The sequence below is a fragment of the Myotis davidii genome, unplaced genomic scaffold, assembly GCF_000327345.1.
Source record: "Myotis davidii unplaced genomic scaffold, ASM32734v1 scaffold204, whole genome shotgun sequence".
Taxonomy (NCBI): domain Eukaryota; kingdom Metazoa; phylum Chordata; class Mammalia; order Chiroptera; family Vespertilionidae; genus Myotis; species Myotis davidii.
Window position 1 is genome coordinate 3,382,580 of NW_006299715.1, and position 27,969 is coordinate 3,410,548.

The 27,969-nt window shown below is 44.1% G+C and overlaps 1 protein-coding gene across 9 annotated transcripts in view; it reads left to right on the top strand.

The window, feature by feature from the left end:
• The window catches only part of CC2D2A (coiled-coil and C2 domain containing 2A), an 81,551-nt gene that overhangs the window by 45,412 nt on the left and 8,170 nt on the right, over positions 1-27,969 (top strand). For 3 of the 9 annotated variants that reach the window (XM_015571850.1, XM_015571853.1, XM_015571854.1), the window contains 14 exons: positions 699-902; positions 2,870-2,962; positions 4,106-4,197; positions 5,362-5,376; positions 7,603-7,770; positions 8,984-9,089; positions 9,286-9,395; positions 10,555-10,651; positions 11,103-11,201; positions 13,418-13,594; positions 16,003-16,023; positions 18,848-19,051; positions 24,656-24,745; positions 26,538-26,651. In XM_015571850.1, the coding sequence (XP_015427336.1) occupies positions 699-902; positions 2,870-2,962; positions 4,106-4,197; positions 5,362-5,376; positions 7,603-7,770; positions 8,984-9,089; positions 9,286-9,395; positions 10,555-10,651; positions 11,103-11,201; positions 13,418-13,594; positions 16,003-16,023; positions 18,848-19,051; positions 24,656-24,745; positions 26,538-26,651 (1,590 nt within the window). Of the gene's footprint in view, positions 1-698; positions 903-2,869; positions 2,963-4,105; positions 4,198-5,361; positions 5,377-7,602; positions 7,771-8,983; positions 9,090-9,285; positions 9,396-10,554; positions 10,652-11,102; positions 11,202-13,417; positions 13,595-16,002; positions 16,024-18,847; positions 19,052-24,655; positions 24,746-26,537; positions 26,652-27,057; positions 27,116-27,969 lie in introns of all 9 variants that reach the window. The other 6 variants (XM_015571856.1, XM_015571855.1, XM_015571851.1 and 3 more) reach the window with 5 other exon arrangements.

The following is a 27,969-nucleotide window of genomic DNA, read 5'->3' on the forward strand; positions in this document are numbered from 1 at the left end:
AGATAGAAAGGGAAGGGACTGACTATTCTTGGGGGGAAAGTGGTGTGGGAGATGCAGGAAGAGATTGGACAAAAATCGTGCACCTATGGATGAGGACAGTGGGTGGGGAGTGAGGGCGGGGGTGGGGCGGGAACTGGGAGGAGGGGAGTTATGGGGGAAAAAAGAGGAACAAATGTAATAATCTGAACAATAAAGATTTAAATTTAAAAAAAAATGATCCTTATAATTTCTATTTCTTTGGGAAAGGATTTGTGGTATTTTTTATAGCTACTAAGTGACTTAATAGCATCTTCCTTATTACCATCACATTGTTTTAATATATATTTTTTATTGAATTCAGAGAGGAAGGGAAAGGGAGAGGGAGAGACAGAAACATCAGTGATGAGAGAGAATCATTGATGGGCTGCCTCCCGCACGCCCCCCACTAAGGACCGAGCCCACAACCCAGGCGTGTGCCCTTGAATGGAATTGAACCTGAGACCCTCCAGTCCGCAGGCCGACGCTCTATCCACAGAGCCACACCAGCCAGGGCTGCCATCACATTTTAATGTGCTTTGTCTTTAAATGAAAGATAGGACATATCCAGTCTCGCTGTCTACGCAAACCAGTTAAGCTTCCATTCCCAAACGCTCAGTGCCGGCTTTCCTTGGCTGAAACTCTCCCGTTGTCTGGAATTTTGCATTCTCTCTTCTTCACAGGTTGCTACCAGCGGTGAATCCTACGTCCCCGATTTCTTTCGCCTGGAACAGCTGCAGCGGGAATTTAACTTCGTTTCAGATGAGGAACTGAACAGAGCCAAGCGATTCAGGCTCCTGTGTCTCAGAAGCCAAGAGGTGCCAGAATTCCGAAATTATAAGCCAATCCCAGCATATGACCGAGAAATCATGGAAAAGGTATTCCAGGTAAGAAATGGCTGTAATAAAATATTGCTGTGCTACTTGGTAAACCTTTCTCCATGAATCTTGCTGTTGACATGTTCTCAGTAGCAATACCGGTTTCTCTTTTGCAGCACTTTACATAACCTTTCCATTATCTTTCTTGAATCCAATGTTTAAATTAACTCTTATCTCAATAAGTGAAGGACATGAACTAAGAAAAATTAGAATTTTAGAGTTGAGAAATATCTTACGTGTTAATGTGGCAAATTATCTTGCCTTAGTCAGGAGTTCAAGGCCATTGTAATCCAACCGGTTAAGCACAAGGCCCAGTGGTGAGCACTGTGGGGAAACAGGTAGTTAGGATTAGAGCAGCCTTGGGGTGGGAGGGCCACAAAGGAAGTGGGGAGCAGGGCTGGCATCCTGGGCAAGGGTGGCAGGGTTCACAGAGTGCGGGGGGGTAGCAGAAGCCATCGGAGAGCCATGGGGGTGGGACCTTTGAGGGCTCACAGGTTGTAATCCTGTGTAAGTGGGGCAGGCCTGTATAGATGGGGCAGGCCAATGAATCCAGACAGGGGAGGTTGTATTTGATGAGGTAAATGGAGAGCCATTAGAAACTGGTACCAGTAGGACTTTTCATGCAGAAGCTGTTCTGGGAGAATATTTTCAGTTCTTTGGTTCTTGTCTGCAGTGTCTAGACTTGTAATTGTGATAAAAACCCAACTTGAACCTGGCCAGCTCAGTGGTTGAGCATTGACCTCTGAACCTGGAGGTCACGGTTTGATTCCTGGTCAGGGCACAGTGTTGGGCATGCAGGAGGGCAACCAATCCATGATTCTCTCTCATCATGGATGTTTCTATCTCTCTCTCCCTCTCCCTTCCTCTCTGAAATCAATAAAAATATATTTTAATAAAACCAACTTGAGATCTCAGGCTTCAAGGGGAGTTTACTGAAAGATGAAATCCCAAATGGGGCTCAATATCTTAAGCTGTGTGAATGGCAGGAGTTTATCTGTGCCTTGGTGACGCCTGGATACAGGGCCTGAATGCCACCAGGGTCCCTCCCCATCCTGCCTGGGCTTCCCTTGCTGTGGTGGCTTCACTTCTTCCCATTGTGGATGGAATCCCTCTGCTTGGCCACATGATCCCCTTCATTCAAGTTCACATCTACCAATTTCAGCCAGAAGGGAGAGGTGTGTCCTCTTGCCCGAAGTCTAAAAATCTTGGACCAGCTTGAGTGACACAGTGCGGGGTAGAGGCCCCTGAGCATACAGTGTGACCAGGAGAGGACTGAAGGAGACATGACGGCTCCATGGGCCCACATGGAATTTTATTGGTGGAAGAGAAAATGCAGCGGCCAAGGCAGAAGTACCCACTCCCAGTTGGTGACCAAGTCGGCTGCATGCAGATGCTATTTGCTGCTTTGTAATTGCTTTACTTAAGTTAGAAAAAGACAAAAATTAGCAGAGAGGCCCTGTTTGGTGTTTCTAAATGGTTAGAGCATTGGCCTTTGCCCCTAAGGGTTTGATTCCCGGGGCCTGGGTGGCAGGTTCAATCCTCGGCAACCACTCAATGTGTCTCTCATATTGATGTTCCTTTCTCTTTCTCTCTGTCCCCCCTACCCCTTCTACTCGCTCTAAGAAAGGAAAAAATATCCTCAGGTGAGGATTAACACCACCAACAACAAAATACTAAGCAGTGGCTTTGGCAAAGTTGCTGGGTGAGCTTAGTGTCTTGAACCACAGCCACTGTTACTGTGTGGCCCCTAATTACAGGGTGCTCTTCTACTTCTAAGGCATCAACCAACTGTCTCCGAATTCTGGCTCCCACATCAAAGGCTAATTCTGAACCAAACGTTCAGAGGAAGGCAGAAGAAACAATTAGAACCATCATTTATGAACTTGAACCACACGTGATAAATTCTCTAATCTCAGGAGGGCATGAGAAAGGACTCGTAGTTTAAAATCATAAAATTATTCCTTTTTAACCTTTAGGACTATGAGAAGCGGTTACGAGACAGGAATGTCATTGAGACCAAGGGCCACATAGATAGCCACCGGGCCGTAGTAGCCAAGTACCTCCAGCAGGTAAGGAAACCACTGTGAACGGCCCTGACAGGGAAATGGCCAGCACCCTGAGATGGGAGGGAGGAGGCCCCCTTCTTTTCAATATCTTTGTGGTGCTCAACCCCTGAAGGCTGATTACCTCATAGTCACAGATATGAAATTGATTAACAGCTCTCTTCATCTTGTGAACATATGAAAACATTAGGCTGTATCTCAGCTTGTTGTCAGTGATTCTCTTAAGTGGGGTAGGATGACAAAGGACAGTATTTGACAGTATTTGAATGTTTGCATCATACTATCTTTGCAATAAAATAGAAGGTTTATAAATGACATACTTCTGCCCTAGATGGTTTGGCTCAGTGGATAGAGTGTCGGCCTGCAGACTGAAGGGTCCCAGGTTCAATTCCAGTCAAGGGCACATGCCGGGTTGTGGGCTCAATCCCCAACGGGGGACGTGCAGGAGGCAGCCAATCAATGATTCTCTCTCATCATTGATGTTTCTTTCTCTCTCCCTCTCTCTTCCTCTGAAATCAATAAAAATATATTTAAAATAAATGAATTAATAAATGAATGAATGACATACTTTCTGCCCTAGGCACTAGAAACTTGAAGTGTCTTTTTGTCCTCCCTCTTTCTCTCTCGTTCTTCCTTCCTTTCTTTAATAAATTTAACTTATAAGAAAGGCTACTGTGACTACGGCACATTTTTCCCATCCAGTTGATCTGCCTTATAGCTCATGTATAAAAAAACAACAACAGTTTACAACATTTAAGAGGTCTTTTATTTAAAGAGTATTAGGAAGTAAACCAGTCTGAATAGGGGAGGACCTCAAGAATCACGTCAGAATTGCATGTGCCCCGAGACGGGGCCTGGTTTTTGTTCGTTCCTCCATTCAGCACGCTTCCACTCCCTGTGTGTCAGATTTTTCCAGGTCCTGGGAATCGGGCAGTGAGCAGAGCAGAGGCCCTCTGCCTTAGGAACTTGCACTAGTGAGCAAAGCTGGTTGGTTTACAGTAGGAAGAAGTCATGCTGCGGAGAAAGTGAGGGTGCAGGGTGGGGGCTGCATTGAAGTGACATTGGGGTGAAGACTCAGAGAATTCTCGGAGGGACCTATGAAGGTCCCAGAATGAGAACCTTTTAAATAAAACCTCTTTCTTTCCCCAGGTGAGGGAATCTGTGTTAAATCGTTTCCTAATTGCAAAACACCATTTTCTTCTCACGGATTTGATAGTTGAAGAAGAAGTTCCCAATATCAGGTAAAAGCAAACTTTTGTTCCATCTAAAAATTATTTTTATTGCATTATATTAAAACTTTCATGTAAATCTAAGATGCTTATCATTGTTTAGTGTGCATTTGGGCCACAAATAACACTGGAAACGGATAAAGCTTGATTAATGCCTTACGATTACATTAGGTGAGGGGTCTTTGTTAGTCACATGAGATCCTCTCCATCATGGGCCCAGGAATCCTGTCTCCCTTCCCACTACTGCCATGTCAGCTTCGCCAGCCTTTGCCATTATTTTTTAATAGGTTTTTATTGATTTTTAGATATTGAGGGAGGGAAAGGGAGAAAGAGAGAGAGAGAGAAACCTAGATCGGTTGCCTCCCTTAAGCACCCCCACCAGGGATCAAGCCTAGAACCTGGGCATGTGCCCTGACCGGGAATTGAACCGATGAACTTTCAGTGCATGGAACGATGGTTGAGCGTTTGCCACTTGCTCATTGCAATCCAAGTCTGACAGCATTTCCCTCCTGCACACACTCCTCCCAATGCCAACTTCCCTTACTCTCCCATCACAGTGGGGTAGCTGGGAACCAGCCACGGAGGTCTAGGAGGCCAGGAGATCTGGGAGTCTGTGAGGTCTGGTTCCAGCACTGCAGCTGGGAGGAGAGAGCTGCTGTGTTTGGTGAGGCCCAAGGGCAGCGGGGAAAATGGGGTTTACATAGAAGCTGGAAATTGACTGTGTATATGCGTGATTGTTTTACTATCACTTAGAAAAAAATTTCAAATTGTCTCAACTTGGGGTGGATGCTCAAAAGATGGAAGATACCTTTCTCCACTGGTGGTCTCGGGCAGTCCATTAATCCCATGACCCTTCCTGGGACTGAATCTCTTGGCCTCCTAAAAGGGTTATTTCTTATGCGTGTATTTCCTCTCCAACGTCAAGGTGGAAAGGAGACAAAACCTTGTGCTGTCCAGGGCCGCCCCTGACATTGACCTTGTCTCCCTCCATGCACAGTAGAGAGGCTGTGCCCACATCGATTCACACAAACCCCTTCTCTGTGCTCCAGGCCCACAGCCTAGTCATCGAATGTTTTATTCAGTCATGAAAATTACACTTAGACTAGATGGTGATTTTTTTTTCATGCTGTTTTTCCATTTCTTTTTCTTTTTATCTGCTTTACTTTCTGCATTAAGTTCTGAAGGCTCAGGGTATGTTCTTTCTTCTTTTAATTTTGATTTGTTCTTGGCTTTAAACTAATGTTTCTGTAATTCATGGTGCCAGCCACCAAGATGCGCCCTTGCTGACTGCCATCGAGACTTTGGGAGGCGCCCTCTCAGGGGAGGGAGGCAGTATTAACAGAGGAGGGGATGTGTCATGTTAGGGCCCCTGGCACAGGTATCCCTCTCAGGTCCCAGGGTTAGGTAGGTCCTTGGAGAGCGAGTGCTGAAGAAGATGGTCTGTAATTTGTGACAACAGGGGTGGGCCTAGAGGGCACTGTGCAAAGTGAACTAAGCCAGACAGAGAAAGAGAAATACCATATGATTTCACTTACATGTGGAATCGAAAAAAGAGCTGAGGTGTAGGGGAATTGGGGGGATATTATTTCAGGGTACACATTTATAACTAGTAGGTAAGTAAGTCCTGGCCATCTAATGCCCAGCATAATGATTATAGCTAACAGTGCTGTGTTATAAACCTCAAAGTTGCTAAGAGAATAGATCTTAATTGTTCCCACCACAAAAAAAAACCACATGACAATTATGTGACGTGATAGAGCTGTCAGCTGATGTCATGGTGGGAATCAGACTTAAATATATGAACCCCTAAACCCAACAGGTTGTTACACCTTACACTTACACAACATTATATCCAATTGCATCTCAATAAAAATAAATTTAGAATAATAAAATGTAGGTAATCACACACACACACACACAAACAGATTGGAGAAAATGTCAAATAATGCCCCTCTTCTCACATTTTGTTTTGGAGAGGAGAGTGAGCCTTCATAGTGGTACATCATGTTAACATGGAATGAATGGGCTTGTTCTTGTTTTACGTGAGTTAATAAACAATAGATGTAAACGTTTAAAAGGAAGAAGGTGGGCTGTGAGCCAGAGTGACCCCAGGCTGAACCCCAGCTCCCTGCCCCTACTTAGGAGCTTTGGCAAATCCTGTCACCACTCAGAGCCTCAGGTTTCTTCATATGAAAAACGGGGTGAATGTTATGCCTGTGAGGACTAGAAATATCCTATGTAAGGCGCCTAGCACTGTGCCTCACTCACAAAGCTGCTGATGAATGGTTGCTGTTCCGTGGGGCAGAGACCCTGGGAAGGACGGAACAGCAGCTCCGGGAGCCCTTGGGAGCCGCTCCTCCCCAACTGGCTCAGACCTCCTGGGCCGAGGGCTCCAGCCCTGCTCAGAGGGAAGCAGAAGAGCATGTGTTGCAGCCTGAGGCCAGCTCCCCACGGCCTTTGTTCTGTGCCATCTGGTGTCACCAGTCATGTCAGCTCCCAGATTCAGAGCCACATCTGGGCTTCTGTTTAGTCTCTGGGCCCCAACTTAATTACTGGTGCCAGGGCCCTTTCTCCCATAAGTCACTGAGCATGTTGCTTTCATCTTCCAGGAAGTGTTTATGTGACATCATCTCAGTGAGAGGTAGGGAGATGTGAGATCCTTAAGCTCCCCCTGCCATCTCCCTTCCTCCTCCAGCATAGTCGCTGATGTCATAACTACTGTCATCACCCCACACCTAGCACTTCACCTCTGCTTGTACTAGACCAGAGCCCCGGTGCTCTGCAGGCACCTCCTTACCTAATCCTCTCAACAACCCGGGAGATAGCATGGAACCCCATTTTACAGATGATAAAACAGAGGCTTAAAGGGGCCAAATAGCAAGTGGAGCCAGTCTTGTCTAACGCCAGAGAGAGAGGTATCCCAGGAAGTGCCTGGAAGGGCAGTAAAGTCAGCTGCCAGGAAGATGGGGCATCAAGAAAGTACTCAAGGGACCCAGGAGCGGGAGCCCCTTCTAGCTGATGTGCCCCGGGCTCCTAAAGGGGAGATCCTGCTCTGAGGAGGAAGGCGGAGGGAGGTGCCCCTGTGCAGGGACCAGGGACAGGCAAAGGCAGAGAGTAGGAGAGAAGGGGGTGGTTTGAGGGGCTGCAGGGTAAGCAAGAAGGAAAGCAAAGCAGGAAACTCAGGGAGGGCCCAAAATACCCTTTTCTTTCTCTGATCAGTAGTAGCTACAATAAATATTAATAATCCATACAGTAAGATCGCTCCCATCTTAGGAGAATTTCTTGATGATTTCCATGCTCTTTAGAAAGACAGTTTTCAGGGGCCTGTAGGGGACTTTGGGGCAGAGCTTGAGTTGTCTGGTGACTTTCCAGATCTTTGTTTTCCTTCGACTCCTAATTCTGTTCTGTAATCATTAGCATTTTGGGCCTAAGCCTTTTCAAGTTGGCAGAACAAAAGCGACCCCTGAGGCCCAGGAGAAAAGGTCGGAAGAAGGTGACAGCCCAAAACCTGTCCGATGGAGACATAAAGCTGCTGGTGAACATCATCCGGGCCTATGACATTCCTGTGAGGAGGCCAACCACAAGGTGAGAGCCCTCAGGCAGCCCTGGGATGGACCGTGTGGGGTCCTGGCCACGCCCATCACTTCTCTATAGCACACGTGCTCCTGTTTTTAACATAGTGTTTTTCTGGGGGGGCCAAAGTCAGACTCCCATGAGTTGCAAGTAGTAGAGCCAACTTGGTCAATTTAGGCTAAAGAAGGGATTATTGGGACTGTCTCACGGAATGCAAGGACAAGAGGTGCAGCTGAACTAGGGGTAGACTGTAAAGATTAGGATGATTCTTCTGAGGCCCCATCGTCTCCCTTGCTTGCTTTCCTCTTTGGGTCTGCTTCCTTCTTCTCCGTGTGATGGAAGTGGTCCATCCAGCCAGGGTACCACCCACCAAGCATCAGCTTCTCAGGGGAGAGGAAGGGAAAGGTACCTAGATGGGGCTTTCTGGAGATGAGTTTCATTTCTTTAAGAATATCGCTCTTGCCCAGCTGGCCTGGCTCAGTGGTTGAACATCAACCTATGAACCAGGAGGTCATGGTTTGATTCCCAGTCAGGTCACATGCCTCTGCTACAGGCTCGAACCCCAGTGGGGCATGTGCAGGAGACAGCCAGTCAATAATTCTCTCACATCATTGATGCTTGTGTCTCTCTCTCTCCCTCTCCCTTCCTCTCTGAAATCAATAAAAACATATTTTTTTAAAAAGAATAGCAGCTCTTTAAAAGAGAAAGACAAGATCCCTGGTTCCTAACTCAAGCTAGGAATCCCTGACCCCTCCCCTTTCCCAGTGAGGCTTGGGAGGTCCAGAGAAGTGTTTACTTAGAAGTTGTAGCTCAAGGTTCCTGGAGAAGGCAGGTTTAAAGAAAATACAGTAGGAGAGGAATTAGATCGAGATGAAGAAGGATGGTCAGGAAGTTTAGTATTCTGCTACCTGCAGGGGATTGAGGTTCATTTATGGGGAAAGGGCAAGTTCTCACTTAGGTACCCCCTTGCAGAGGACAGAGAAGAGGACTCTGTCCTCTGTTCTTTAGCTATACAGGTGGGTCTAGGGATAGAAGTTGGGGAGTCTATGGTGATCACTTGGTGACTGGGGGTGACCAGAGCATACAAAAAGCCTTCCAAAAGGGTCAGCAAGCTTAGAGAGAATGTCTGTCACCAGAGCCATGCATCTTTGGAATAACCATCTGCTCAATATATATAGTTAGTCTTTCTCTGTCATTTATTTTTTTCATATATTTTCCCTCCTAGCAAATCCCAGCAGCCATCAAGGTCTTCAAGAACTTTCAGGGAAAGGCATGCTGCTTCCCCAACCACACAAAGCCCAACCCACAGTGCCGACTACCCACTAGGCCAGGTGAGATGCCCCAGTGCCGGGTCTCTGCTTAGAATCTTACCCCTTATGTTTTCAAGAATTGCCTGGGAACTTTCTGGCCTGTTTTCTGCTTCATTTTTTTGGACGTATACTATTTAGCAACCATATTCCACCTCCACAAAGAGCAAAATAATTCAACTAACTGTATGGACTCTTACAATTTGCTTTTGCTTTTAAGGTTTTAGTACGTCCTTTTGTAGAAGTCTCTTTTCAACGAACAATTTGCCATACCACGACGGCGGAAGGACCAAACCCCAGCTGGAACGAAGAACTTGAACTTCCGTTTAGGTAAGCACTTGGTCCTCTTTAAAGCACTAGAGGATATTTTGAAGAGACGGGAAGGAAATAGAGGCTCAGAGGGAAATGGCTGAGGTGAAAGTTTGTGTAGCTAACGAGCCGGAACATGAACCGGGAGTCCTGATACCAAGTCCTTTGGTTTCCCTCATGTGCCATAACTGGCTCCAGTCAAGAATAAAGGGGGGCCCTAGCCAGTTTGCTGAGTGGTTAGAGAGTCAGCCTGTAAACCGAAGGGTCAGGGATTCAATTACCAGTCAAGGTCACATACCTCGGTTGCAGGTTCCCCAGCCCTAGTAGGGGTACCTATAGGAGGCAACCAATCAACATGTCTCTCTCTATTTCTCCTCCCTCCTCCCTCCCTCCCTTCCACTCTCTCTAGAAAACAATGGGACAAATATCCTTGGGTGAGGATTTTAAAAAATAATAAAGTGAGAAAATGTCCAACTTGTGAATCTCAGGTTCACTGCGGGACACCACCCTCCTCTCCGGGCTCTGCCTACTTATCGCCCAAGCTTCCCCGCCCCTTCACCCGCGGTCCCTCCGCTGCTTCTCCTTTCTTCCTTGTCTCCCCAACTCTGGAAGCTTTAAGTAAATTTGAGACTCTCTCATTTTCAGAAATTATGCTTTTCTCTTACCAGAAATACATAGGCATTTTAAAAAGAAGGAAATCTTACCTTTTGCAATACTATGGATGGACCTGGAGAGCATTATGCTAAGAGAAATAAGCCAGGTAGAGAAAGACAAATACCATTTGATTTCACTCCAATGTGGAATCTAATAAACAAAATAAACTAACAAAGAAAATAGAAACATACTCATAGATACAGAGAGAGCTATCAGAGGGGAGGGGGTTAGGTTGGGGGGGCTGGGTGAAAAAGGTGAAGAAATTAAGCAAAAAACAAAAACATATACAAACAACAGTATGGCAATGGAAAGCAGACAGAGGGTTTAGTCCCTTTCTGTTTGGCTATATACAGGCATTATGTTATGGTGTCCATCCTGTGCAGACAAATGCTTTAACTGAAAGCACAGCTTCCAGTCTTCACATCTGTGCTCATGTTTGAGCACTTTTTAAATGTTGATGTTTGTGTGCTCATTATTTCTGTTTTTCCCATTCCCCTGTCCCCTGGTCACGTGTGCCCATCTGCAGGGCCCCCAATGGGGACTACAGCACGACCAGCTTGCAGTCAGTGAAAGACGACGTGTTCATTAACATTTTTGATGAAGTGCTGTTTGATGTCTTAGAGGTGAGTTCACCGTTCCAGGAAGATGTCTGCACTCATTCTCACATCTTCCGTCCACCATATAAGACCCAAACCCGTTGTCCATCTTTCTTTTATTTTGAATGTCTGAAACTTGACATCATAAATGGGGAAAGAGAGAAAGGGCACTAGCTTTTCTATTGTCGATCGAGTGTCCATTGTGCTCCAGGAATTATACCAAGGGCTCTTCATACATCTTTTCTTACTTAACTCTAAAATAATGCTGTGACGTAGACTGTTACATCTCCAACTTATTAGTGAGAAAACTGAGGTTCAGACTTTCTTTGAGTCACAAAACCATTAAACATCTGAACCAGAATGTGACTTAGGTCAGCCTAACCTAAGCCCACGTACTTCCAGTCCAAATCCTCTGCAAAATTCACCAAATGAGCATCTGGAGTTCTTAACCAATTATTACTACCCACCTCTCCTTTAGGATGACCGGGAAAGAGGAAGTGGAATCCACACACGTATTGAGAGACACTGGCTGGGATGTGTGAAAATTCCATTTAGCACAATATATTGCCAAGCAAGGGTAAGCATCTGGCATTGGAATGCCGTGGGAATGGGGAAGCGCTCTATCCATTTCCTGTTAAACTTTCTCTGTGGGTATATACCGCCAACCCTGAGAGAGCCTGTGTGCAAAGCCCCCTGGGAAACATAAAAACCACTATATAAAGGCATTGATTTTCTGTCATATTTGTGCCACTTATTAAATATCCATCTTTGTTAGAGTTAGTTGTTAATATATGACTGTTCCAATCTGAGATTTTTAAAAACATTTAAATAGAAGTGAAGGAGAAGGTGGAACAAGGTGGAAACTTGCAAAAGCGACCAAGTATAATGGGCAGATGCCGGGAAGTGACTTGAAGGACTCAGTCAGGACACTGGACGACCCATTGAGTCAAGTGCATTTCATGAATGATTCTAGAGTCCTCACCATTTCAAAAAAGGAGAACAGTTAGTAGAGATTCGCTCAACTAAGACATCCTTCTTCACAGTGTAGCAATTTTTCTAAAGGGATCCGTTAGGTTAACAACTCTTCAATGACCTGTCGCCTCCAATCTGGGACAGTTAAAGATTCTGAAGTGGCTGTAATGTCCCAGCACTGAGTCCATGGCAACAAGAGGCTTTGAGCCACGAGACTGTGGCTAATCTCGCACAGCGAAGGAAGGAGGCTTTAATTCCCCAGGCCACGAGGTCGCAGAGCAATACTGCTTGGGCCACAGAGTCCAGCAAGGCCAAGACCAAGCCTCAACCCTGGGAGGCCCGGGTAGGTTGCAGTCTCACAGATCATTTGGAATTACAGTCCTTCCCCAAAATAAGGGACAGTCTACAGGTGACGCTGCCGTGACATGCGGGCCAAAAGAATTCACATTTCCTTCTTTGAATATATTTTAAATTACAAAAAAAATTTAAAGCCCATCATTTTGCAACCGAAATTGCCCAAGTGATTGGCCACTGCTGAATTTCACATTCGGAAGAGTACTCAGAAGAGATTATGCTAACCCCTTCTTGATGGATGAATCTCCTTGACTATATCCAGGTAATGTCCCTTCCTCCCTGGAAGGCATGTCCACTTCTAAGTTAAGCCCTTTCCCTATTTTTCCTGAGACACAAATGCCATTGAAGAGTGAAAAAAAATGTGAATTCTATACCTTCACATTCCAGCCCTGAACTGGCTTTAGCACTAGATAGTCTAACAAACATACTGTCGCTTGGACAATGCAAGAGGTAAAAGTCCTGCCTCTCTGAACCTCTGCACAGTTGGATCATGTTATAAAAGTGGCTTATAATCCATTCAGCCCACATTCACTGGGTATCCGCTGTGTACACAAAACACTGCTGTGTATCGGAGAAGGATGATACACAGGAAGTGGGTTACGGATTCTGTTCACCAAGAGCAATCATCTGGAGGAGCATCGTAAACATGCTCACAACTATAAAGTCTGGCAGAATGTGCCCGTGTAACAAATGAAGAAAACAAACTACATGCGAGGCTGGTGGAGATGACAAAATAATTCATGAAGGCGAAATTCATAAAATTGTTACAATTGTGCAAGATGGAGATGGGAGGCTGGGGCATCCGGAAAAGGGGGGTGGCTGCTAGCCAACACTTCCTGAGCAGTTCACCACCGGCCAGGCATTCTTGTCAGTGCTGTGTGTCTATGAAAGCATCCGGCACATGCAACTGCCCTGCAGGCTAGTTACTGTTACCATCACCCTTTTACAAATGCATACATTGAGACACGGAGTTTAATTCAGGTTGTGAACCAGGACGCCCAGTGTTAGTATCAACATGCATAACTCGTCCACACGCTTCTGAACCAAGAAAAGGTGAAGAAAAAGGCAGTGCTTTCTGGAACGCTTAAGGAGACCGGCTGCTAGAGTGTCGCCCTGTGGACCGAAGGGTCCGGGGTTTGGTTCTGGTCAAGGGCTCATCCCTCGGTTGCAGGCCCTCCCTGACCTGGGCCCTGGTGGTGCAACAAATCGATGTGTTTCTCTCATATTGATGTTTCTCTCTGACTGTCTTTCTCTCTCTCCTCCACTCTCCCTAAAAATCAATGGAAAAATATCCTCAGGTGAGGATTTAAAAAAAAAGATAGAAAGAGACTGGCTGGAATGATGGGCGACCCTGAATGCCAGTCTGAGCAGTCCTTAGTGCATTCATCAGACAGTGAATCGACACGTGCTTTTGAGCGTCTGTTGGCAAATGAGCGGGATGTTTACCACGTCGTGTTTTCTGCACAGATCGATGGAACATTTAAAATAGACATCCCGCCTGTTCTCCTGGGCTACAGTAAGGAGCGGAGCCTGATCGCCGAGCGGGGCTTTGACTCTCTCCGCAGCCTCAGCGAAGGCTCCTACATCACTCTGTTCATCACCATCGAGCCTCAGCTGGTTCCCGGGGAGTCGGTGCGAGAAAAGGTAAGTCTGGCTACAGGTCAGTCGTGTCTGATGTTGGCAACACGAGAAATGCTCGCTAGGCTGTGCCGGGGTGAACTGGGACCACGGGGCACAAGCAGAGGTTTCCTTTCTCCAAATCCACTCAGTGCTCCGTCTGCTTGGACAGAATGAAGGGAGAGAGCTCCCGCGTGGGTCTGCATTTCCACCCAGCCAACAATTAGGTCAATCAGCAACATCAGCTTTTAGGCCAGTGGTTCTCAACCTTGGCTGCACATTAGAATCACCTGGGAAATTTTTTTTAAATCCTGATTTCTGGGCCTCATCCTCTGGAAATTCTGTTTCTTTGTTACTCATGTTGTGGCCCCACCCCATAACAAAGAAACAGAATTTCCGGAGGAGGAGGCCCAGAAAGCAGGATTTAAAAAAGATTCCCAGGTGATTCTAATGTGCAGCCAAGGTTGAGAACCACTGTTTTAGGCACAGCAAGACGAATCTAAACATGCTCCTCTTTCAGAATTTTCTCAGTGGGAGGGAGATGAAATAGGACTCTTCGTCTGGACATGTTTTGGCAAGCACGCTGACATACATCTGCATGATCTCACTTCCCTGGCTGTGCTGTGTACTGAATCGATTCATAGGATTCTAAGGCTAGGTGACCTTCAGGGGTGACCTCCATTCATTCCAGTGCCTCCGGATAGAATTAGATATGTGCACAGGCACTCTAATTTTGCACAGCTCTAGAAAAAAAAAGAAAAGAGCTTCCAGAACTTTCATTTGTTGGCAGCTGTTTCCCGCCCTTCCTAGCAGGGGAGAGGGGGCGGGGTACTGTGTTCATGTAACATGCCCGTGCAGCCTTGAGGCATGCCACCCTCATTGGACTGGGGAGAAAATATCGACCATAACCTCTTATCATTGTGAATTATCACAGTAATAACAACCACCACAAACAGGGCCTGAGTTCTTCCTCTGTCCAGAGCACTAAGTCAGGCATTTGACTTACGTTCTCCCCTTTAATAGTCCCGCTGTCGTGTGAGGTGGGTCTCCAATCAGAGATGAGGAAATAAAGCTCCGCTTATCCTGGTTCACCCAGGGAGTAAGGCCACAACTGACAACAACACGTCTGTCCCACTTGAAATCTGATCTACTCAATATTTGCAGAGAATCTTCTATGTAGTGGGTGCTTTTTAGGCACCAGAGATACAACAAACAGCCTAGAAAAGCAATTAAAATCCCTTGGAGCTTACAAGCCCAAGTTGTTAGCGACTAAGCTGTACTGCATCGATCACTATGCCGACTCTTTATCCACTGTCATTAGACTCAGACGGAGGTTTTCTTAAATGAGCACATTCCTCTCTTTCCTTTTCAGTATCACAATTTGGTTCACAGAGGAATATACTCTTATTATTTCCCATTCGTAAGGCATTTACAGAAGACATAAAGGATGATTGGAAAAACAAATCTACCGAAATTCAAATTCCTCTTATATGCTGGCCTTTATCACCAAAGTTGTAACAAGGATGTTGTCTAGAAAGCATGTTAGCATGCATTTCAAAATAGTTTAGGAAAGGAAGCATATTCAGAATGTGTCACCTGGAGAGAACGCCAGCAGGCGTATTTACGCTGTAGGATGCTCCCATTCAGGATGGTTGCACAGTATCTGTGTATTCTATCAGGAGAGAACACAGTCAGCTAGCCCCGCCCACGCCTCTCCACCCCCGCCACCCGCCGTAGGTGAGCTCTGAACTGTGTGGCCACTGTCCATCTGTGACTGTGGCTAGAAGGAGGACATCAGAGACCCCCTGGCACGTGGCGCATTCAAGGGCACTGGCCTCCTATCACAGAATGTTCCAGGCCTCCGGGGCTCTGAGACCCAGTCCCGAAGCCTGCAGCCTTCCTTCCTCAAAGCAGATAACCAGGTTGTCCTCCTGCCTTTGGTAGCATTTCACTGCCCCGCTGTGGCTGCAGGCAGCATTTCTCTGAGACCTCAAAAAATGAGGCCACGAGGAACTCCTGGGAGCCCAGAGTCCCTGATGCTTTTGGATAAGGAAGGTACGTGGGCTGACAGCACCCTCACGGGCCTAAACGCACAGGCAGACAATGTCCCTCAGGGCTTCCCTGTCCATTATTCAGGAAACAGCAGCTCTCCCTAAAATAATAGAGACCCACACCTGGAATCGTTTTCCCACTGACTGCAACTTCCAGGATTCAGGGATTAGTCTTTCTTCCACCATCATCCCATATGGAGCCTTTCTATGGGATTTTTTTTTTTTAAGTTATTTACTCATGGAATTTTCGAAAAAATCAGAAGCAAATCCTGAAACTCTTATTCCAACATTGTCTTGGTAAAAACAAGTTTTTGAAAATGGATTGTTTCTGTTAATGAAGACTTTCTGTTGTTTCTTTCCCTCTTTCTTTCTTGCCTCTGAGAGATGAGGGAGATGCTGAAAAAGGTACCAAGCCTTTGTGTTTACCCTTCATCAGTCAACAGTTCCTAGGCTTTCACTTTCATTCTCTGCTTTGGTCCCTGTCCACCTTATGGAATGCCTGCAGCTCCATGGTGAATGTCCAGCTTAGTCTTTTGGCCCATTTCATTTTGTCAGGATTCTTATTTAGCTCTGAATCCAGGAAGTCGTGGGTCTGAATGTCACCTGCATGCTGGGAGCTACCTACCTCCAGTGTTTCCATGGCTATAAAACCCCAGAGCTGCTTCTTACAGAGACAGTGGGTCTGTGACAGTTACTTGTGATCAGGGATTCAAAGTGGGGGAGGGGGGACGGAATAGCCCATTCAGCTTCCTGTAAGTATGTATATGAACCTCCAGGTTAAAGAATTGGCCACTTAAGAACCTTCCAAGTTTCATGTTGAATCAAATGGTGAAGTTGTCAGCTCCACCTTAATGAGTTTCACAACAAATGACCCGAATTCTTTCAGCATGGAGCTTTTGCTGGGCACTTCTTAGGTTACCAACATAGCATCCGACTCACTCCTTAAATTACTGTTTCACGCCATGAAATGGCATCCCAGTGGCCTAAATAAGTATTAATGACCATTGATACTTATTAAGCGTTTACCTTGTACATGCTCGATGCAGAAATGAACAAAGAATGATTCAAACATGGGCCCCACCATCAGGAAGCACTAGTTACAGAACCAAAATATAACATGGAACATCCAGGTCCAAGTGGCAGAAAATGTTTGAAACACTTATTTCACCTTGGAAGCCCACAGTCCTGATTCAAGATTGTTACCTTCCTTTCTGGACAGTGCCTGTGTCTGCTCCCATAGTGCATTGTTTATCCCCATAGAAGTTCTGGTCAAGTCCCCTAAGCACCTGATTGCTCATCCATGTTCTCCCCTGGACTAGAAGCTCCTTGAGGGGACTGTTTCAAACTCATTCACCCAGAGTGCCTGGATCCTTGCAGACTCTCAGCAACATGTTTCAAATAACCAGATGGATGAATAAATAATGAATGAGTCTCAAGGAAACAGGGATGAAATTTTACTAGGTGCTTTTTAAAATTATTTTATTATTTCAGAGGGGAAGGAAGGGAGAGAGAGAAAAACAATAATGATGAGAGAGAATCAGCAATTGGTTGCCTCCTGCATGCCATCCACTGGGGATCAAGCCTACAACCCAGGCAAGTGCCCTGACCAGGAATCGAACTGCAACCTCCTGGTTCATAGGTCGATGCTCAACCACTGAGCAACACTGGCCAGGCAAACTGTGTTTTTATCCACACCATCCTTGTTTCATAATTCTCCAACTTTCTAAAATTGTAATTCTTTCTGGCCTGGCAGTTCTACCGTAGGAGCCCATGACACACCTATATAAAAGCCTTAGGAGCTCACCTGTTCCATTTATTTATGTATTCACCACAGCACCTATTAGATAGCTGCCATGCTTTGCCACTGTGCTGAGTTGTAGGTGGTTATGATGATGATGATGTTGTCAAGATTCTGATAGCAGGGGGATACCCTGTGGGAATATATAGGAGGCCTTTGGAGATGTCACTGTCCTATGGAACCCCCACAACCGCTACCCCAATTTCTCAGGGTACAGAGACCAAATTAGAAACAGAAGCCATGGCCCAGCTCCCATATAAGAGAGTCAAGAATAATCAGAATACTTGATTCTAGTTGAAGTCATAAACAGTAATGTGAGAGTTTCCATTTACTCATCCATTCACTGAACAATATTTGTTAAGCACTTACTATGTGCTGGGTAGCATTCAGTACTGGAGATAAAAACCAAGATCAAAACAAAATCCCTGACTTCAGAAAACTTAAACTGTAGAGGAGACAGAGTAAATACACGTATCCTATAACTGTAATTTTAAATGCTAAAAAAAATAATATAAAGAGAGATGAGGGGAATAGCAGCGAATGAGGGGGAAAGCTGGATGCATTTTCATCCTCAAAAAAGAAAACCATAAAAATAAAATAAAAATGTTCAAGCACTGCCTAGAATCTAAATTGAACTTAAAAATTAATTTCCTTAATTTCCCTAGTAAAACTGTATTTGAGTTTGACTCGAAATTCTTTGAAGTGTAAGTAACAATGCATATAGTTTTAGACTGAGCAACACATTTTTTATGAAAACATTTAAAGAGCTGCTTTTTATGCTATATTTTTAGCAATGGCTTGAGGGGAAAAGGCAATTGAAATTTGTTCTGTTTCATTTGCTTTGAGTTATTCTCAAGTCTTGGAAATGGTAGCTCATCTTGGATCAGAGAACCACTAAAATAACTACTATACATGTGATGTTTTCAGTTCTGCTCCCTTTTCCTTGAGAACATACTGTTATTATATTGGTTATGGATTTGAAATTTGTTAGTACATCCATATACGTCTGTAAATTTGTTGTCCATTTAATATAAGTTGCTTAAGCTTTACATTTGAGATTTTAGACTTCTGATCCCTTCTTGCCTCTAAAACCAACATCAAAATACACATCAAACTATTGCTTGGTCTCATCAATCATAATTAGTACCTCATCGTTTACATTGTTGAAGTTGTTTTATTAATCGCATAGGGCTGCTTGTCTGTGAACTACTTCCTTTCAATCCTGTTAAGTATGTTTTAAGTATTTAATGAATCCTTCTAATTTGAAGATTATGAAGCGTCAGGGACACAGGGCATGGTGGTGTTGGAAGGGATCACTGAATCGTAATTCCTGGAGCTCACATTTAGTTTGGGCTGACTGTGAGATCTGAGCACATTCTACTGTGTCTCCTGTAACCATATGCAAACTCCATGGAGTCTTTCTCTTTGAAGTTTGATTCTCAGGAGGATGAGAAATTGCTCCAAGCAACAGAGAAGTTTCACGCTGAGTGCGCCTTAAAGTTCCCAAACCGGCAGTGCCTCACCACAGTGATCGACATCAGTGGGAAGACGGTTTTTGTTACTCGTTATCTCAAGCCTTTAAACCCTCCGCAGGAGCTTCTTGGTGCTTACCCCAACGACCCACAGGCCACCGCAGTAAGTATGTCATGACCAATCAAACCGGGGCTAAAAGTGGGTTAAAGTTTCAATATATTACCATCCTAACTATCATATTTCATAGTAGTTAAGAAAGTAACGATAGCCCTGGCTAGTGTGGCTCCTTAGTTGGGCATCGTCCTGTTCACTGAAAGGTCGCTGGTTTGATTCCTAATCAGGGCACATGCCCAGGTTGTGGGCGTGATCCTAGGTGTCAGTATGTGTGGGAGGCAGACCATCAATGCTTCTCTCTCCCACTGATGTTTTTCTCTCTCCCTCTCCCTTCCTCTCTAAAGAAAAATCAATAAAAAAGCATGTTTTAAAGAAAGTAACTAAATTAAGATCATTCATGATTAAAACATTTCTATGACCATGAGGCTTGTATTCTTTAGAAAAGTTTGAAGGTTCCAGAGAGGATAGTAACTTTTGGTTCTTTCTTTCAACACATATTACGTGCTTACTGTATCCCTGACACGATACTGGTGCTGGGAAATGGATATTTGAGAGATGCTCTACACTTTCAGTGTCTTCCATAAATGTCTTCATCATGTATTCTTGGTACCTTCATAGCATCTGAGCCCAGGCCCTGACTTCAGAACCCTGGCACTTCCCACTGTACCAAGACAGTGTTATACCTAACGTTACAAGCATCCCTGAATTCCAATTAAGCAAAAATGCCTTCCAATATTTGAGTACATACAGCACATGTGCCATCAACACCAAGCACATCCAGAGTGGCCCGCTGAAAATGCACATGTCTTCCTCTGCTCATGGCTACTCAGCACAGCTCCCAGGGACAGAGCCCGTGTGGTCAGCAGGCTCTTCAGTGAGCCCTGTAACCCTGACTGTCTTTAGGGAGGGGATAGTGTTGGGACTAATTTCTGCTAATAAGTTATTAATTAGTAATTTAGTAATATAGTCATTTAGGAACAGGATAATGAGATATCTATTTGAAGATATAAATACATAAAAACCCCTTGAATTCCACATTTCATTTACTTTTTTTATTAATCGACTTTTATTGAAAACTATAAAGGGACTTCTATTGTCTCTAGTATAGTAGAGTAGGAAGAAAACTTCTCCCAGCATAGAACATTTAAGAGTGATGAGTTAAATATTGAAAACGTTTTTAAAATCATAGCTGAAATAGGAAGAGACAGGAAACAGCAAGAGAGCAAGATTCCACAAGGGTGAGGGCTTGAAATAGTGTTTGCCCTGAGGGCATCAAATAATTCCCAGTGCCTAGAGCTGGGTTTTCATGGGCCACAAGGCTGTTGGGGGGAGGGGGGGGGGAGCATGCCGAAGGCTGAAGGAGAGGCTCCCTACAATTAGAACCCTTGATAGGTGACACCAATGTGAACTAGGAGCTACCCTGCCCTGCAGGAGGAAGCCTGCCTGACTCAGCATTGACTCTGGACAGAAGAGAAAACAAGGAACGTCTGTCCCTAGGAATTCCTAATCACAAAGTGATATTTATTCACATTCAGTGCTGGAATTTACACAACCAGTAAGACCCAGAAAAACTCCAACTGAAAATTTAAAGGAAAGTACACCCTGTTGGTAGTACCCCTAGATCTGTCAGAAGCAACACAAATCCTTCTAGAAAAACACCCTTTAAGCTCAGCCTCAAAAAAATTCCACAGAAAAAGTTCCAAGCAACATGAACATATAAAAGAGCCTCCGTGGAGAAATAAGTCACCATGAGGAAGGGAAGAGTTAACAGAAACAGACTGTAGAATCGGGCCATAAGCACTGAAGAGATTGTAATGATCAGATTCAGAATATAAAATGGGTATGTTTAATAAGTTTCAGAAGTCTAGGGAATTGAATATATATAAAAAGAACAATAGACTATTGCCCTGGAAGGTGTGGCTCAATTGGCTGGGTGGCATCCTGTGCACTGAAAGGTTGCCAGTTCGATTCCCAGTCGGGACACATGCCCCTGTTGTGGGCTCGATCCCCAGTAGGGGACATGAAGGAGGCAGCCAATCAATGTTACATTCTCACATTGATGATTTGTTTTTTTTCCCTCTCTCCCTCTCTCTTCCTCTTTTTCTAAAAATCAACACAAATATTTTTGTAGCCCTAACTGATTGGCTCAGTGGATAGAGCGTTGGCCTGCAGACTGAAGGGTCCCAGGATCGATTCCAGTCAAAGCCACGTACCTTGGTTGTGGGCACATCCCCAGTAGGGGGTATGCAGGAGGCAGCTGATTGATGTTTCTCTCTCATTGATGTTTCTAACCCTCTATCCCTCTCCCTTCCTCTCTGTAAAAAAAAAATCAATAAAATATATTAAAAAAATATTTTTGTAAAGAACAATAGACTATCAAAATTGGCAGTCAGATGTTAAAAGTACACTTGCAGAAATAAGACTGTATAGTTAACATTAGAAATTAAACAGGGTAAACACAACATTAAATGGAGTTAAATATAGAGTTAAGAAACATACAACTAAATACAGAGAGAATTAGTGAATTAGTGTACACATGCAAAGAAATTATTTGGTATATAGCACAGAGATTTTTTTAAATGGAAAATATAAAGGTTAGGAGACATGGATGGCAGAGGAAGGAGAACCAAATTATGTATAAAAGGAAAAAAGCAATATTCAAAGAAAAAGAGCTAAAAATTTTCAAGATTTGATGAAAGACAACAATCTAATTCAGGAAGCCCAATGAATCCTGAGTAAGATTAGTAAAAAGAGATGAAAATCTAGTCATATCAGAGGGAACTACACAGACAAGGAAGATCTTAAAAGCAGCTCAAGGGAAAAGATAATCTACAAAAGAAAGTGGTTAGACCAATAGACTTCTGAGATGCACAAATGAAAACCAGAACAGGAATAATATCTTCAAAAAAACTGAAAAAATAGCCATCAAACTAATCTTATATAATAAAAGGCTAATATGCAAATTGACTGAATAGCAGAACGACCGATCGCTATGATGTGCACTGACCACCAGTGGGGCAGACGCTCAACCCAGGAGCTGCCCCCTGGTGGTGAGTGCACCTCTCAGCCAGAAGCCCTGAGCCGGGCTCATGGCTGGCAAGCACAGTGGTGGTGGCAGGAGCCTCTCCCGCCTCCTCAGCAACGCTAAGGATGTCCTGCAGGCAGCGGGCCTAAGCTGTCAGTTGGATATCCCCTGAGGGAACCCGGACTATGAGAGGGTGCAGGCCGGGCTGAGGGACCCCCTTCTCCCAGTGCACGAATTTCGTGCACCGCGCCTCTAGTAATTTATAGCCAGTGAAACTATCTTTCACACAAACATTGGGAGAATTTACAGCCAAAAAACCCTCACTTAGGGAATTCCTTAAAATATATACTTCTAAGAGAACAAAGGTTCTCAGAAATTCTAAATGAGCCATATAATGCTGGGTAAGAAAAAAAGAAAGGAAAATTTTTAAAAAAGCATTGTTTTCATAGCAATCATAATAGCAATGTGGGTGAAATATCAGGATAGAACAAAAGTCCTGAAAATAATGCATATATGTCAGGACAGGATTGATAAAAATATTTTATTTTTTTAATTTATCCCCCCTTTACCCTCTTCTACCTCTCCCCCCCTTTTTCCCCTCTGGTAATCACCATACTGTTGTCTGTGTCTAAGAAGGTTTTTTTTTTTATTTTTTGTTTTTTGTTTTCTTAATGCTTTGAGCTTTTTCACACAGCCCCTCAATGCCCCTCCCCTCTGACAGCTGCTATCAGTCTGTTTCATGTATTCATGCCTCTGGTTCTATTTTGTTCGTCAGTGTATTTTGTTTATTAGATTCAACATATAAGTGAGATCATATGGTGCTTGTCTTTCTCTGACTGGTTTGTTTCACTTAGCATAATACTCTCCAAGACCATCCAAGCTATCACAAAAGTAACACCCTTATATATTCCAAGATGAGGACAAATAGATTTATTAATTTTTGAATTCAACTGAAATTTTCATGTTGAAATTTCTATGTTAACCACTTAAAAGAATAAGAAAAGTGAATACTATAACTTCCAAAATAGAAGGGGGAAAAAAATAATGAAATAGGGTAAAGAGAGTGGGGAGAGGAAACATAGAAAAAGTGTAAGAAATAAAAAGCACAGAATAAGGTAGTAAAAAACTAGTCTAAATATTTACCAATAATCACAATCAAAGCTAAGGGATTAACTTTCCAGTTAAAAGACATAAACTGTTAAAATAGATTTCCAGTTTTTAGTGGAACTTGATATGCTGATTCTAATATTTCTACAGAGTGCAAAGTGTCAAAATAGCCAAGACAGCCCTGCAGAGTAAGAACTCAGTGGGAAGATTTGCATCTTCATTTAAATGAATGTAATGACAAAATAAACTTATGTTCTTAAGAGGAAAAAGACAAGAAAGATTTGTGATCCCGCACATCCAGACTGCTGATGAGACCAGAGTGATTAAGGGAAAATGGTATTGACACATTTAGAACAAAGAGAAAATTAAGAGAGAATAAAAACTCCAGACTAGATCCACCCAAATATGACCCACTCAAACCTGATACGTGACCAAGCTGGCATTGGAGAGGAATAAAGAAAAAACGAACTGTTACATCGATTGTACCAGGATCACTGATTTTTCATATGAAAAAATAAAAACAGATTGCTGCTTCACGTCATTCAGTTGCAGATAGATTGAGGACTCAAATATGAGAAGCATTTTCATCTTTATGATCTGAGATAGAAAGCTTTTCTTCAACAAAACAGAAAAGTACAAACTATAAAAAGAATGATAAATTTGACCACATTAAAACTGAGAACTTGAGTTTATGAAAAGGCACCGTAAAAAACTGAAAGGACAAGTCACAGATCAGGAGGGGATATTTGCAACATGTATAACAGACAAAGGAATAGTAGCTAGAATATGTTAAAAACAAACAAACCTACAAATCAATTAAAAATATGCAGAAGTGGCCCTAGCTGGTTTGGCTCAGTGGATAGAGTGTCAGCCTGTGGACTGAAGGGTCCCGGGTTCGATTCCAGTCAAAGACACCTACCAGTTGGGGCTTGATCCCCAGCCCTGGTCAGGGTGCATGTGGGAGGCAACCAATTGATGTGTGTCTCTCTCACATCAATGTTTCTCTCTGTCTCTCTCCTTCCTTTCCACTCTCTCTAAAAATCAATGGACAAATATCCCGGGTGAGGATTAACAAAACAACAAAAATACGCAGAAGTGAAAACATGAGAGGCCATATGAAAAGATGCTCAACCTTCTTAGAAATTACATAAACCTGAGTTACAACAAAGGTGCCCTGACCTTGGTTTCTAAATGCTATTGCCCTTTAAAAGGAGAAATGGCTGCTTTCAGGACTGAGCTAGGAAAAATACAAGATGATCCCGGAAAGCCTCTTTTTAGCAGAGGGTTAAGGAAGAATGTGAGACAGAGGGGCCAGTTTCTTCATCTGTAACAAATGGATAATAACAAGGACCTTCTTCATAGGATGTTTGGAGAGGGGAAGCCCTCGGCGATGAGCATTCGTTGCGCTTTGTACACACAAGCGTTTGTGATATATGAAACTTTCTTGCAGGCAATGAGGCACAGGATCCGGCCTTCTATTTGATAGAAATTATTTTTTAAAGCCAGTTTTGTTTACACAGGAACTGGTGGCTCGGTACGTGTCACTGATTCCCTTCCTGCCGGACGCTGTTTCGTTTGCGGGCATCTGTGACCTGTGGAGCACGTCTGATGTAAGTCGTTCTTCCTCACAGCTTACGGTTGGAGCTGACTCCTCTGACTATTGGCTAAATGCCTTGCATGACTTTCCATTGCCACATTCATTAGTCATTATCAAAATCTACTGTCGCCTGTTTCCAGGATGGGCTGAATTCTGAAGTAGTTTTTCTTCCTGGATTAATCTGCCCAAAGATCAAAAATTCACTTTTTTTTTATTTGCACAAAGAAATTTTTAAAAAGACAAACACTTCAGATGCCTTAACTCTGATTTATCCTCCAAGTAGTACCTTATCAACATCCTAGTTTTATTCATTAAAAAATAACAGCTACAGCCTCTGTTACATTTGGAATTGTATATTCCTTCACTAGTGGGCTTCTTAAGGCATGCCATGTCATTATTCGTTCCGCATGCATTTCTGGGCCACCTACCAAGTATCAGACACTGTACTAAGCTCTGGCTACAAGCAAAAGGAGCGTGGCGTCTGCTCTCACGAGCTTACAGTCTGTGTGCCACTAACTTCCAACGGGATCTTCTGTAGGGTAAACAAACATGTACTGCTGGTATTCATTCTGTTTCTACATTTCGGATTGTATTGTGTTTGCGTAAAAGTAAACTATATTATGCAACGCCCTTTGAAGGATAGCTCTAAGCCCAAGAAATTGAAATGCACTTAAAAATTTTGTTCCCCAATACATTTTGGCAACATAATGCTGACAACTTGAGAGATACGAATTTCCACAACCTGGAGGCGTCTATAAGAAGTTATGCAGAAACTAGTCCATGTGCCCCAGAGCCAGACTGCTTTCCCACCTCCTAGGTATTACCTCACCTCTCTCTGTCTCCACTTCCCCTCAAAGGTTTGCTCTGGGATTAAATGCAATGTGCTTAAAACTCTCTGGGGGCAGGTGGGGAGACACTAAACATATGAGTTAGTGGAGCACAGAGGATTTATAGGGAGCGAAAATGCTCTGTGTGGCATTATAATGCGGATGCATGTCATTATACATTTGTCCAAACCCACAGACTGTACAACACCAAGCGTGAACCCTCAAGTAAATGATGGACTCTGGGTGATTATGATGTTTCAATGCAGGATCATCAGTTGTAACAAATGTACCTCTCCGCTGGGGGGATGTTGATGGGGAGACTATGCATGTGGGGGGTCAGGGGTCATATGGGGAATTTCTGTATCTTCCTTCTGACTTCGCTGTGAACCTAGAACTGCTCTAAAAAACAGGCTTTAAAAAAAGAGTGTTTGGGCCCTAGCTGGTTTGGCTCAGTGGATAGAGTGTCGGCCTGCGGACTGAGGGGTCCCAGGTTCAATTCCGGTCAAGGGCACATGCCCAGCTTGCGGGCTCGATCCCCACGTGGGGGGCGTGCAGGAGGCAGCCAATGATGAGGAGTGATTCTCTCTCATCATTGATGTTTCTATCTCTCTCTCCCTTCCTCTCTGAAGTCAATAAAAAAATATATATTTTTAACAAGTGTTTGGTACACAGTGAGTTGTCACATATGAATTCAAAATGAAATGGAAAACCTTCAGATTTGTCTCCCTCGCCCCATAATGCTAATTGGTTATGGAAATTGATGTCATTAATGTCTGAGAAAGCACCCTGCCCGCGAAAAGTGCTTTTTTAAAAAAAATGAATTAAAACATGATACCACAATTTGAGAATAGATTTTAAAAAGCAGGTCATGTACTGCAAAGCACTCATTTTAACAGTGATGTTTTAAAACCCTGCACAGCCGATCCAGAATAATGCAGTCAGTCAAGGCAACATGATTTTTTTTTTTCTTTTTGTCAGCAATTCCTGGATCTCCTGGCAGGAGATGAAGAAGAACATGCAGTATTACTATGCAACTATTTTCTCTCCCTGGGGAAAAAGGCCTGGCTCATGATGGGCAATGCCATTCCCGAGGTAAGACCGGCGGGCTGGCTCTAACAGAGGCGTGGCGTTGTCTAACAGGGCTGCTATGTTCCAGATCATAAACAGGGCTGATTCGCATCACTGTCTTTTGAGTTGTAAGGAAAGTGGCCCAGAAATTCCCTAATAGGCAGAGAGGACCAGTGATAAGACACAAAATGGTTTTCAGCCGTACCGAGTACCAGGCCCTATACAAGACTTCAGATTTTTTTGGCAAATCTGCATCCTTCCGCACGCAAAGCCCCACCAAGCTCTGCCCTTTGAGTATGAGCCTCTCCGGCCCTTGTTACTAAGAATTCTGACTCCCCTGGTGACCCGGTGTTACCCCTGCTGAGGAGGAAAGGGGATCAGAGTGTGGCCAGGTTAGAGACCTCTCCTTCCACTCTTGCTGCTTCTACAGGCATCTGCTACTACCCACAGGCAAAGGGAGCAAGGCAGGGACCACAGGAGCAAAGAACGTGAGCAGTTATATTTTGATATTGTTGTTATTTTTATTAGACCGGAGACTTCGTGATTACAATTTGTTTCCCCAGCCCACTGCAAATATCCCTACACTCAGAGCACATTGGGGTAATTCTGGGTACGAGTTTAGAGAATTCACAGGGACTAAAGCAGTTTATCCAAAACATGTTTCAAAAAGAAGCTCTGAGGTCTTGGGAGTCCTCTAGGAATTCGATAGCCCAGGTTGCTGCTGGGCAGGTAGCATCGTGTCTGAATCCTAATCATTCCCCATCAGTATCTTCCAGATAAGAGAGCCTGGCCCTGGGCTGGGAAGTCGCAGGGCCTGGCTTCGAGGCTCTGCACTCCTCCTGGGTGTGTGGCTCTCTGCAAGTCACTTCACAACTCTGAGCTGTGTCCTTATACCATACATGAGCTAAAAATGAATAGATGCTCATTGTAAAAAAAAAATTCAGTAATATAGATGTATTCCAGGCTCCAACCCCCAACCCCACGCCTTCTTCAGTGTAGTCACTGTTAAAAGTTTCATACTTATCCTGTCAAATTACCTTTTTGTATTTATCTACACTAATAAAAGAGAAACATGGTAATTGGTGTACGACCGCTACCCTTCCCATTGGCTAATCCCCCTGTCACTCACAGAGTAGGGCTGAGATATGCAAATTAACTGGCAGCCAAGATGGCGGCCGGCAGCCAGGCAGCTGATGCGAACAGGGAGGCTTGCTTGCTTCAGTGATGGAGGACTCCAACATTCCCCGCCTGCCACTGCAGGCCTCTGAGCTACAACTCTAAGCAACTATGTAACAAATATAGAAGCTAAACAAAACCCCAGAAGCCTGCTTTAGTCCGCCAG